The sequence below is a fragment of the Ahaetulla prasina genome, chromosome 6 (assembly GCF_028640845.1).
Source record: "Ahaetulla prasina isolate Xishuangbanna chromosome 6, ASM2864084v1, whole genome shotgun sequence".
Classification (NCBI taxonomy): domain Eukaryota; kingdom Metazoa; phylum Chordata; class Lepidosauria; order Squamata; family Colubridae; genus Ahaetulla; species Ahaetulla prasina.
The window spans coordinates 76,860,984-76,874,915 of record NC_080544.1 but is presented as its reverse complement, the minus strand read 5'-3'; the positions used below and the strand labels follow the sequence as shown (position 1 = coordinate 76,874,915).

Here is a 13,932-nt window from a genome sequence, read left to right as displayed (position 1 = left end):
ACTTCAAGCACCATAAATGGAAACTAAATGCACATGGATATTATTGGATGAATAACTCTGGAATAAAATAGTGTACATAATGGAGTACGCTATCTAGTCAGTGTGGGCACTTCTAAGTGCACTTCAAGAACAGTGCACGGGAACCAACAATGAATTATTAGTGTGACATATAAGGGTCAGACTTAAAAATAGTATAACGAGTTGGTGTGCCAGTAAAATATGATATGAAAAACGTTAAATCAGAATGTGAAACCAAAATTAGGAACAGGTTTACTTTATTATGCAAAAGAGAAATTGGATAACTATGTGAAGGAATGACACAAAGCCAAATCTATGAAACCTGTTCTTGCTGCTTAATGATGTCCATGCATGTCTTGATCTTATAGACCAAAATCACAATGTCAGTTCTTCCAGTTTTTTTTTTTCAATGATGGAATTAGTTCTTATGGGGGGAAAAACCCCCAAAACAAAACAGTTATCTAACACTTCTGCTGGCACATCTGCAACCAGGTCATTTTTAGCATTATAGCATTATAATGCTATATAGAGCAGGGGTCTCCAACCTTGGCAACTTTAAGCCTGGTGGACTTAATCTCCCAGAATTCCCCAGCCAGCTTTGCTGGCTGAGGAATTCTGGGAGTTGAAGTCCACCAGGCTCAAAGTTGCCAAGATTGGAGATCCCTGATATAGAGCATTATAAATACTCTGCAAAGCAAGAACAATGCATTTTCCAGTACTCTCTTTACCTGCCTGTGTTCTATCACTGAGGAAAAATATGCATCTCAGTATTCATCAGTTGTGGACTAGCAAATGGAAAGACTCTCAGAGAGCCATTCTCCATGTTGTCATTGGAGGCTCCATGGGTGAGGCGGGTGGGTTGATAATACTGTAAGATGAAGAAAAGGATGGAGTGGGTGCTTGACAGGATCATCTGCAACAAGTTGAGAACACAATATGTGGTAATGGTAGAGAATATATAAACCCATCTTTTCTTCTCTGGATCAGTGAACAAAATGGGTATATAAAGAAGAGCTGGGGACAAGCAGGAAATGTATAGAAAGAAGCCATAGGAGAGCAAGAACTTAGCTGGGAAGAAGGGAAGAGTTGAAGGGAAGCTTTTTCTCTCCGACTGAACTTCAAGTCAGAACAAACTAATGCTCGACTTACATCTGGTTGCTCTATACTCAATGGATTTCTGAGTAATCACATATCTAGAACCAGGCCAGACTTCTTAGGACATACAGTAGGTACACAATTTATGGCCTTCATATAGCTCTCAGCAGTCCTCCGTATCAGGCATGTTAACAGACCTGTTGGGATTGCTGGGATTCAACAGCTTCTGCTGGACTACATGTTATGTATTGTGTATTATACCTTTGGGGAACAAGTCCTCAGACAATTCTTTGAAGACATTCCACATAACAAAATCTTGTGTGCTTCAGAAGAACGGATACATTTTGCAGGTTTTCCAAATAAGCTATTTCAACATTTTCTTTCTTTAGAAAAGAAGAGCATTTTTTAAAAAATTAAGTAACATTTTCTTTTTGGGAAATGAAAAAATCCTTCAATATGTTTGTAACAGTTTTCTGACATGAGTCATGAGTGCACACGAGCAGGTGAACCATATACCCATTTTAGTTGTTGCATATGCACAGTGTGGCAATATGTATTTAAACACCTGTCCCTGTGTTAATGATATTGATAAAACATAAATAATCTTGCTTAAACAACCTACTATACACACTTATAAACCCTTCAATTTTTAATATCTGATACAGAAAGCATCAATTTGGACATTAAAATATTCATTAGTTATAAAATATTTAAAAACTTTATTTTTATTTCAATCTGGAAAGAAACTACTATTGATAAAGTAATCATTGATTTCAGCAATATAGTACAAAATAACCTAGTAAAATTTTATGGATTTTTTTTTCTTTTTGGTCTTATTGTTCAGCAGTTGCACTTGTGGCATGCTGTCAATATCATTTTAAACTAAAAAGCCAATATGATAATAAATTCCAATGACACTTTTTTTCTTTTCAGAGAATATAATATTCTTAAAATGATTGTTAAAAGAGGACCCTTTTCATGCTGCCAAACATTTAGAAGCATAGATAAAAATTTAAATATATAAAATATATGTGATCACATCAACTCTACAGCAATATGGATTCTTTTTTAATCTTATCCTACACAGTGCCTTCTGGAAGATACTTTAATGCACAAATCTCACCCTCTTATCCAGAATATAAACCATCTCTTTCTCCTGTTAAAACCAAGAGGCCATAATTCTTTGGTCATGACATTATAGTCTAGTAAGATGGGTGTGATGTCACAGAGGACTATGACCCAATTACAGGATCAACCAGGAATATGACATTGTGCGTCTTGAGAGAAATGTGCTCTACAGATCCAACCCAAGGGTCAGATATCCCAAGATGAAGTCAACCTTTCATATTGACTTTAGTGAGACTTTACACTAACTCATTCTACCTAGACATGGAATGTAGTATCTTACAAAAGGAACACGAACATTGTGAACAGATATCTGTTACCTTTATCTTCAACGACACAAAACAAACGAATCATTTTAAGCTTCTAAAAATGGACAGAAAACAAATAACTCATGTGATGTACAATATTTAGTCACAGTGAACCCTGGTCTCCGCAAATCATTTCAATAGAAGAAGAAAAGTTCTCCATAAAGGTAGTACATGTACAAGACATATACATGTTTAATCACCCTAACTTATTGGCATTGCTAAAGATATTTACCCTGATCCAGTAATGTAATCCATGTCAAGAAGCCTATTTCTATGTGCAGATGCCCCTTGCATTTATCTTTATTCTAAGTAATGATCAATGTAAGTAACGATCAATGCTTTCAAGAGTCTTGTATCCAAATCCATTGGTCAATATGCAGCATTCTTGCATATTTTATGCACTGCAAAGCTAAACTAGCAAGCAGAGTTGCCTGCTAGCTGATAATCTGTATGGGAAGGGTGAGGTGACTCACTTCCAGGCATCTTCTCTCTACCACTAGTTCTCTTTAAGGAAAGTGAGCACAAGGGTTGTGCAAATACTTGATTTAGAGATTTGATCTAGATGCATTTTAAATTATCTGTTCAAATAAATTTAAAATTGACTTTATTTTTGGAAATCATCTGAAACACTAAACTGGATCAAACTGACAGTGTGGAATGAATCAATAGTTAAAATCAGTTTGATAATCCATGCAGCTGAACAGTGTTTGGTGGAAATGTTCCTTGTGCAACATCTGTTTTCAAAGGTTTTTGGAGGCTATCCATCAAATACCACAATCAACTCTCCAGCCATATGAGGGAAGGTGATGTAAGTTATTTTGCCCATCTTTCTAAGTAAATTAATATTTATGAAATCTGTAATTGACATTTTGTATACTAATGAATACACTTTTTTTTAAAAAAAGTGCAGAATAACCACATTGAGCATCCAAGCAAATACTGTTTTACCTGCATTATTTGCACTTAGATTCTAAGACTTTTTATAGAAAATTCATCTAATGAATCTACGTGAATCTTTATTTAATGACTTCAGCCCTAGCACCAGTTTGAGTTGAATATTTTACTGTTAAACCAAAAATGTACATCCACATGCTTTTGTAAAGAGATTAAATTGGCCAGATGAGAAAATAAAAACATATACGTAACAAGAAAAAAGTTAAAAGAGTACACAGATAAAATGTTTCATACATATTTGCATTATATTTGAAAAAGTGTATTACCTTGGGTTTTCTTTTAAAGAGATATGGAAAATATTTACATCTTACTCTTTTTCTTGGTCCAAAAGAATCCTCAGAAAAGGTGCATGCCTTCATTTCTATGTGGGAGACATAGACTGGGGTCTGATGGAGGGTACCATTTTAGTAAGCTTTCTCCCTAGGTAGTTCTTCATTAGAATTTAGATTCTAGCAACTACCTTTCTAGAAAGGTAGTCTGACAGTGCAGTCTTCAGGAATGTATGGAAGATAATCCCCATGGACATATCATATTGCAGTATCCCAGAAAACAGTTTGTTGCTTAGAATATGGAGGAGGGCTGTATTTCTTGGTTCCTGTGCTTTTTTTCCAACTTGGCAAGATAGGCATGCTGTCTTGTTTGCAAAGTCCTTTCTCGGATTTCTGTCGTGCCTTGATTTCTTTGCACAGGCAACGTTTTTTCTCAATCATTTCCAGCATTGTATGGTCTCCATGCAACCACTGCATGCAGGTCACCTGTTTTAAAAAAAAGGCACAATATTTAAACATGGTTGATGAATGGTACTGACCTCTTGAGTAAAATCAGGAAACAGTTACTTGAGGAGACAAACTATTTAAAACAGTGAAAAGTGAAGGACAACATATAGAAGAATGGTTTCAGATGTATAAATGGGTAGCTGTAATTTTCCAGTCTTCATGTCAATATTATTCTAGATTAGCCTTCCCCAAACTGAATCCTTCTGGCTTCAAGTCTTATGAATCTATTGATTGCAGTAATGGGAGGTATGGTTAAAATTGAATCTAGGTTGTAGTGTAGTGTAGATCAAGAATTTAATAGAGTAGAGTAGAGTAGAGTAGAGTAGAGTAGAGTAGAGTAGAGTAGAGTAGAGTAGAGTAGAGTAGAAGAATAGAATAGAATAGAATAGAATAACAGAGTGGGAAGGGACCTTGGAAGTCTTCTCGTCTAACCTCCTGCCTTAGGAAGGAAACCTTATACCATTTCATACAAATGGTTATGTTTCATACAAATGGCTATATATAATTAATTCATTATTTTAAAAAATCTGAACTAAAACAAATAAGACTACAGGAGAGAGAATGCCTGTTTCAAAAATCTTGCACTGGAAAGAAAATGCCTATTGACAAACCATAATATGTCCTAAATGAATTTGGGCAAAATATCTGCCATAGATAGAATATGATGCATTTATAAATAAAAAGTCAATTAAGAGAATTCAGTGTTTGCTTGTAGTAGCACAGCTATCTAATTCATTTGCCAATTATGTCAGATTAATTTTTGATATTTGAACAATCAAGCAACTTATCTCAACATTTCAGGTATCAAATCTATTTAATGGAGACTTACTGAAACTTTCCTTCAAACAATGCCCAGCTGCAAGTATAAATTACCATATGTTGTGCTAATTGGCTTAAACAGTCCAGTTGGTAGGTGTATATATAACTAACAATAAGAATTATTTGTTTTTCAAAAATAAGCATATAGAATCTTCAGAGTGGAAATGTATTAAACACCCCCCCTCCCATTCATGCTATATATAAACTTTTGCTATTTACTCTGGGGAAAAAGTAGTAAGGTAGGACTTACCTGTAGCTGCATGTGCTGCAATGAAAGTTCTCAGTTTAATATATATTTATTTTACTGTATTGGGGGTATAAATGTTTATAATCTAAAATCCATAGTGACTGGAATTTCTTTTAGGATTCTTAAGATGTTACCCTGTCCCTTTTCTCTCCCAACCATATTTTCACCTTCACCATATTAGTGGTGGTATTTTACCAAGGTTTTGCTCTGCAAAAAATCTATATCACAGAAAGACAATTAAACAATAATGTTAAAGCTAATTTGTTAGAACTTCATTTCCAGTGTTGATTCTTTGATTTTCCAGTATTTTCCTGTTATGGGCAAAACATTTCAGTCTCCTCACTCAGAAAGCTCTGGCTTCTGTGATTCTTGCTTGAGTTCTCAAATAAGGTAAAGGAACAACCTACTCAAGGTTTTAAATTTCAGACACCATAATTCAAACAAAAAATTAAGTCTGCTGAGCCTCTGGTGGCTCAGCAGACTAAGTCTGTCTGTTATTAACACAGCTGCTTGCAATTACTGCAAGTTCAAGTCCCACCAGGCCCAAGGTTGACTCAGCCTTCCATCCTTTATAAGGTAGGTAAAATGAGGACCCAGATTGTTGGGGGCAATAAAAGTTGACTTTGTATATAATATACAAATGGATGAAGACTATTGCTTAACACAATGTGAGCCGCCCTGAGTCTTCGGAGAAGGGCGGGATATAAATTCAAAATAAAATAAATAAAAAAGTATTAACACAAAATATGTCTTTGCTTATAGTGAAATCCTATCTACTTATAAGTATTATCCACATTAATGCTGCAAATGCTTGTAAACAGCTATACCTTAACATGCAATTTCAATCTTTTAATGTATAATTAATCAATCAGGTTCATTGATTAGCTGATTTAATTCTATGTCCAGAATCATGCTTTTATTGCTAGTTCATTTCAATGAAATGTTCTTCATACTGCATTTCAAGGTATGATTCTTCTTTGTTGTCTTCAGCACTAAAACCATTGAAGATATGTCATAAAATAGGCTAACCTTCACTAGTTTGTAGATAAATATGCAAACACAACACAACTTAAAATATGGAAACACTTCTGGATTGTATGAAGTAAATAAACAAACACCAGTTCAGAGAAAATGTGGAATTTAGTGCAGCTACCATATTTGAGTTGCAAAAATCTGGGCAATTTACAGTAAAGTGTTACATTTTTCTGTACTTCTTTGCTTAGAGTTGATGCCAACTAGAGCAACATAGAAGTCCAGTAAATAAATAAATTAAATGCTTTCTCTGACTTCAAACCATAAGAATGTGCCCAGAATAAGTTTTTAAATTTAGTGGTCCAGATCCCTGCATTATGTTCCAAGCATGACCTTGAGTCAGAAATGATGGAAATAAAAGCTAGAGTATGAATAGTTAGAATTTATCACTAGCTAAAGTTATCTTATTTTCCTGTGGGACTTGGCTCCATGAACTCTTGATAATGTTTGCCAATCATTTGTTGAAAAGAAGATGTTTAGGTCCTTGCTAACTAGCCAATATTTCTGATAGAGAGATAGATGATAGATAGATAGTCAGATAGATAAATAGATAGATAGATAGATAAATAAATAGATAGATGATAGATAGATAGATAGATAGATAGATAGATAGATAGATAGATAGATAGATAGATAGAGAGATAGAGAGATAGCTATAGATTCTTTGCATTTCCTCATAGCAGTTAATGTTGCACATTGGGTAGCAGTCTACCTACATTCTATTTATTTATTTATTTTTATTTTTATTTATTTATTTTTGTCATAACAGTATATATAAGCATAGGCATGAAAATAACTACATAACATATAAGCATATATATGAGCATAAGTATGTAATAACTATATTAATTGGATATAATGAAAGGAAACAATAGGACAGGAATGGTAGGCACGTTTGTGCTCTTATGCACGCCCCTTATAGACTTCTTAGGAATGGGGTGAGATCAATAGTAGAGAGTTTTTGGTTAAAGCTTTGGGGATTTTGAGAAAAGACCACAGAGTCAGGTAGTGTGTTCCAAGCACTAATAACTCTGTTACAGAAGTCATATTTTCTGCAATCAAGATTGAAATGGTTAACATTGAGTTTAAATCTATTGTTTGCTCTTGTATTGTTATGATTGATGTTACTATTGATGATTCCATTAGAACTGAGACATGCATAAGTGCTGGCAAAATTCTCATGCAGTTAAAAGTAGTGTACAAGAGCATTTCTCTGAAGTACCTCTATGTTTTCCTCATTCATACAAAGAGCCCATATGTGGAATATCAGTTTCTATGTAGGACTAGGCAAGTTGAGATTACTAAGCAAGTTCTTCTCTAATATAATATAATATAAAAATTTAATTAATAATAATAATAATAATATTTGCTACACAGAGAAATATTCAAAAAATTAGAGCTGCAGTATTTTACAAGATGCTTGCTGCTTTATGTTATCTTATGCCATTAGACCATGAGAGAATCTACAATGTGGGGAGACACCTCACAGCCTAGTCCAGCTTTGGGGCTAGAGAGTCATCTATTTTATCTATTGCTTGAAGATAAGAACAGGATTTAAACAGATTTAAACCTAATGTTAACTGCTCCAATCTTGATTGCAGAAAATATGACTTCAGTAACAGAGTTGTTAATGCTTGGAATACACTATCTGACTCTGTGGTCTCTTCTCAAAGTCCCCAAAGCTTCAACCAAAAACTGTCTATTATTGACCTCACCCCTTTCCTAAGAGGTCTATAAGGGTCGGGCATAAGAGCACAAATGTGCCTATCGTTCCTGTCCTACTGTTGCTTCATGCTTATGCTTATGTATGCTGTTATGACAAATAAAAAAAAAGGACCAGTTCAGGGCAAAATGTGTTTGCTTTTTACCATTCGTGGTAGTTCCTGTTCAGCTTTTGCAGATGGCAGGGAGAAAGGATTTGTAGACAGCAAGGATGCTGATGATGTACAGTATTCAAATCCAGACAGTATACTACATCAGCTGCTCATGAGAACTATAGTTAAAGCTGTGGTAATTTTGCATACATGAAAATACTCTTTCCTCTGCCCAGCAAACTGCTTTTAACCGCACTGGAAAATCACCAGTGTCCTGAAATCCTTTAAATGCACTTGTCGCATATGGTGAATGCATTTGCCTATTTCCCTCATTAGATAAACATTGCAGAGCATAAGTTCCTGCTTCTGTGCTTGGTTTTTCTTTAACATTTATATCAATGCTTAATAATTCTTTGAATTATCTTCAGAATTTAGAAGACAATAGACATGAGAAATTGTGAAGCTAAATTCTACCCTCTTACAATCATAGCATACTTACATTTTGGGTAAACAGTGACCATGATAGGGATGTCTCTACTGTATTTTTATAAGTTCAGTAATTACAGAACAGATTAACAGAGTTGGAAGGGACCTTAAAGGTCTTCAAATCCAACCCCCTGCTCAGTCAGGAAACCCTATAACATTTCAGACAAAACTTCCTCTGTTGGAGCACCCACAAGTTCTGGAGGCAAGTCATTCCACTGATTAATTGTTCTAACTAACTGTCAAAAGTTTTTTTTCCTTAGTTCTAGGTTGGTTTTCTCCTTGACTGGTTTCCCTTCATTGCTTCTTGTCCTGCCTTCAGGTGCTTTGGAAAATAGCTTGGCCCCTTCTTCTTTGTGACAGCCCTTTAGATATTGGAACAGTGCTATAATGTCAGTGATAGCATATTATGCTAATACACACACACACACACACACACACACACATTCAGGTTTATTACTAACAATACTTAAAAAGACTATAGCAATACTATAACTACTAACATGAGATTAGTAGAATAGCACAATTATTAAATATAACAACGTAATAAAGAATAGTACAATTCACAACAACTCAAAGATAACTTCAGTCATACCATTTATTAGTCAACCCCTTAAAACATCAGTTAATCCTTAACATTGGCAAATTATATTTTGGAGAAAAAATGCTAATTAGTTGATTACAATATTAGTGCGTTTATGTTAATTCAAGATAGACACACCTGCATTATAAGAAGCAATAATTAAATCCTATTAGACCCTCCATACGAAAAATCATTTTTATAGAAACCTGTTATCAATAAATCAATTTGCGATTGACATTTTAAAGACTGATAAGGAATGGGTGTAGAAATGGGAAACAGTTTTAATATTAAAAATCTAAATAGATATTAGATTACAGTTTATTCAATAAAAGTTAATATTTCAGACTTATTAGATACCATTGTGTTTGTCTAAAAAAGAAATTAATAAATCCCCGCATTACTGGAGATGAATCAAGAATAACGCTTCATTTGAACATTGTGTTTTTGCAATATTCTAAAATTATTGTGTTATGTTATAAGGAGGTAAAGATATAAATTAATTTGATTCTGAAACAAAGTTTAATATTGTCAAATATTCTTTTTAGCTCTATTGACAACTGTACAATAGAAGAATATGTATCTGAAAATGTCTTACTTATCTGAATAACCACGGCTCATCAACCACCTGAAAGAAAGCCTTCTCACTTGTAATGATCTTTATGTGTTTGCTTGCTTGTCAAGTTTTCTTCTGTTATTGAAATGAAGAAAGTACATGGGAATCCTCGGGCAATATGTTATCCAACAATTAAGGATACTAAAACTTTAGCTTAGACAAGGCTGTGGATGCTCATCAGAGAGATGCATATAACATTAATTTTGATGTCCTTTTGGTATCATAGTTTTTTAATTTATTCTATTTAATTATTCTAGATTTCAATCTCTGCCACTTTTTGCTTTGGAATTTTTCTGTTTGTTAATGTTTCTAATGTGAATTTTTAACAATTTATTGTGTTTCTATGTTGAATAAAAAAAGAGACTGAAATGAAGGGAATAAAATGAAATATATCAGACAAGATTTTCAAATTATTTTTGTAATCTTAAAAGCAGGGTGTTTTCTTAAATAAATCAGGGAACACTTTTTAACAAAGAAAAATTATTTTCTAAGTTATTAAAGTTGTAGGCATTTGCAGTTGGAGTGGGGATGATGATCTAATTGTCATGACATCATCACACAAATATTGTGACTTACATACTGTTCTTATTTGTACTGTAAGACCATGATGCATAAGTCAATGTTTTGACATCATTATGGTTTGCCATAAATACTGCTGTCTAATGCATCATGAATTTACAGAATAACACTGTCTAGAACTGAATCAGCTTCTTGAATGAGAAGCGAAATGTTTTCAAAGAAAAAAAGAAACCCAAGTCCAATTGCCTTTTGGAAAAAGCATCATGTCCTGGATGATGAGGAATCTCCATACAGATTTAGTTTATAATATACTGTGTATATTATATCACACTGAGTCTATACGTGTCATTTCCAAACTTCCCAAAAATATTTTCAATTTTAGAATTATGTTCACGCACTTTCCAATATAGAATTTTGTATCATACTGACAATGCTTCAGCATTCAAGAATTATCAAATTGTTCATTAATCCCTGGAATGAATCTCATTAAACTGATAGGGATTTGGGTTATGTTTCCCATGCTTGAGTTCCACAATAGGTTTAGTGGAATATGTTTTACACAATTAGTATTGTTCTTGGTTTCCCAAACCCATTCCTCTGTGCTATTCTAAAAACTAAAGAATCCAATAATCTAGAGATCACATCTAATTTTCTGAAACAAGTCATCAACACAATTAACCCAGAGATGGAAGATCTTGTGCTGTTGTTATATTATGAATGAAGGCAAATATATTTGCCTCAGAATAATGATGCAAGATTGAATCTGGGTCAGTCACTGCGACCAGAGATTTACTCTTCCAAGCTTCCATGGGCTCCAGCAAGAGTCTGAAAGCTTGGAAGAGTAAATCCCTGGTCCCAGTGAATGATCCAGATTCGATCTTGTTATATTGTATGTATGTGTTTGTGTTTGTGTTTCTGTGTTGTTATATTGTGTGTATGCCTTTGGATGGATAGATGAATGGATGAGTAGATGGATGGATGGAGGGAGGGAGGGAGGGAGGGAGGGATGAAGGGATGAAGGGATGGGTGGAAGGATAGATATTCCTTTTCTCTCACACCACCTATCTCACCACCTCTTTTTGTGAAGATTTGGCCTCCTTCCAGCAAGAAAATACATGAGATTGCAATAATTTATTGCACAGTTCTATCAATCCATCCATTACCATTACCTGGAAAAAAATCCTCAAGGACAAATAATATAATTAACATTCACTGAATGGAAATTATTATCCTTAAAAAGTAAGTATGCTTTATGTTAGTACAGATAGTTCCTAATAAAGACCGGGAGGCTTCAGAGCACTAATGTGCCCACTGTGAAATGTGATGTTACTGATTAACTGCAGGTCCAAGAAGTAGAACTGGCCAAGCTTTTATCTAGAGTCTTTTGGTGGCAAGTGTTCAGTTGGAGGAATGAGGTGTTGAAATAAAACTATAGAAAATGCTCAGGGCAAAATATACTGTATAACACTATGGAAACATATTAGGAGTTGTAGAGCAACAGCTACTTAGTGAGTTACTGTGAAAAGACATGTGCTGGGAACTTTGACAAATTCCATCACATTAGATACATTTTTACTCAGTTTTGATATAGTCTACCCAAAGTGCTAAACAATGACAAATATTTCAAAATTAGCTTGGTAATGATATTTGTTTTATTGTTGTTTTCATTTAGATTTTTTTAAAAACTTGCCTACCAGTTTCTGAGTTTTTGGGATATCTATACAGCTATGTTTTTTTCATCTTGAACTGTCAGAGAAGAAAGAGGAATTACAATGGCCATCTGTTTTAGAATATCAGTGATATTCCTGGGATTATGGTTTCTTGATATTTTATGTAGTTTCATGTTAAGGCATTCTTCATTTTATATAGTTCTTAGGAAAAGTAACAGCATGCAATGGGTTAGTCAACCACAGGTAAAAATGTGTGCTGAAGTGCTGGCCCAGTGAAGCTGAAACTATCTTCAAGTTAAACAATGATGAGGCCAGAATTTTTTCCCCTTTATTTATTTAAAATATAAGAATGCTTAGCTATAACAATATGCAGAACTGATTGAATAAATCAGTCTTTTAAATGATAGTGCAAATAATTCCATAAACTATATGCTACTAAAACTCTCCTGTTTGTGTGTAACCTTTAACCAGGCAAAAGAGTGCATCATAAGGCAACTATTTTTGAACCAAGATACCTCAGATGGGCTAACTTACAGAATGCATCCAAAATCCTGTGGTCATGATTCCCATAAAATTTGGAAAACTTTAGAAAACATTTTATGACAGAAAAATTATCATAAAGCATTTTATCACATAATACAAATGTCATAAAATGTTTTATCAAATAACACAAAATGTCACCAAACTTTTTCTGTGGCTAGCTCCTGATGTTTCACTCTGCCATACAGTTCAAATCAGGCTATTTTCAAGGCAGATACATCTCTGAATATTTACCTATATTTTAAAGAACTTGAAGGTGGTACATTAGCAGCTCTGCCATTGTTGAAGACATTGAGGAATCTAATAAGGAAATATTTCTAAAATAATGACCCAGCAAGCCATGGGTTGCCTAGTGTATCATTCATATATTACGGTCAAAAATACTAAAAACATTTTAAAACAATAGAAGCATCCAAAATAAATAAGCACAATAGCCAAGATACTTGGCTAGTTACAAATATTAGACAATGGGCCTTGATCAGATTCAATGCCTGGAGCTCAGAATATAACCAGATTTTTAAGGCCTTACAGAAAGCTAACAGGGCCATTCTAATCTCAAAGGGAGGATGTTCCATCGAGCAGGGGCCACTGTGGAAAAAGTCAGTTTTCTAGTCTTTGCCAGCTCTTTGGCTGGTGGGTTCTTCAGCATGTCCATTCTGCTCCAGCTGGCTGGACAGATTGAGACTCTTAAAAGAAGGCAATCGCAGGTGAGCATGATCAGGAATGCTCATCAGTGCCTTAAATACAAGGCAACTACTAAGAATTTTCCCATATTAACCCAATTCTTGGTAACAATTTCCTCCTTGTTTTTAATCTGCCAGCTAAAACCCAGGAATGGGGAAGTTAGTAGGGTCTTTCTATTTGATAACTCTGACTATGGCTAAGGCCGACTATGGCTAAAAATGATTAAGAACAAATCCTTGTTTGGAAGCTGTAAGTAGTATTAATATAAGAAGCCAGTCTTTGTCCAGGCACAGGTATTTATATCATGGGTGAAATTCAAAATTTTTCTCTACTGGTTCTGTGGCATAGCTTGGTGGGTGTGGCAGGGGAAGAATATTGCAACATCTCCATTCCCACCCCACTCTGGGGCCAGCCAGAGGTAGTATTTGCCGGTTCTCTGATCTACTCAAAATTTCCGCTACTGATTCTCCAGAACCCGTTAGAACCTGCTGGATTTCAACCCTGATTTATATAATAGTAGAATAAATTATACATATTAGGGTGTATTATGCACTGTGTCAAGTTATAAATTTTTATTTTATTAATGTGTGAATTGGTTTATTATTTTTCTGTTCTGTTGCTATCTTTTGTTTAGTAATGGGATATCATAGAA

At 34.4% G+C, this 13,932-nt stretch overlaps 1 protein-coding gene across 1 annotated transcript in view; it reads right to left on the bottom strand.

The window, feature by feature from the left end:
• Window positions 1–4,027: 4,027 nt before the first annotated feature.
• The window catches only part of NYAP2 (neuronal tyrosine-phosphorylated phosphoinositide-3-kinase adaptor 2), a 269,362-nt gene continuing 259,457 nt past the window's right edge, over window positions 4,028–13,932 (bottom strand). Inside the window, exon 7 of the mRNA XM_058189134.1 lies at window positions 4,028–4,255. Within this exon, the coding sequence (XP_058045117.1) occupies window positions 4,028–4,255 (228 nt within the window). The remainder of the gene's footprint in view (window positions 4,256–13,932) is intronic.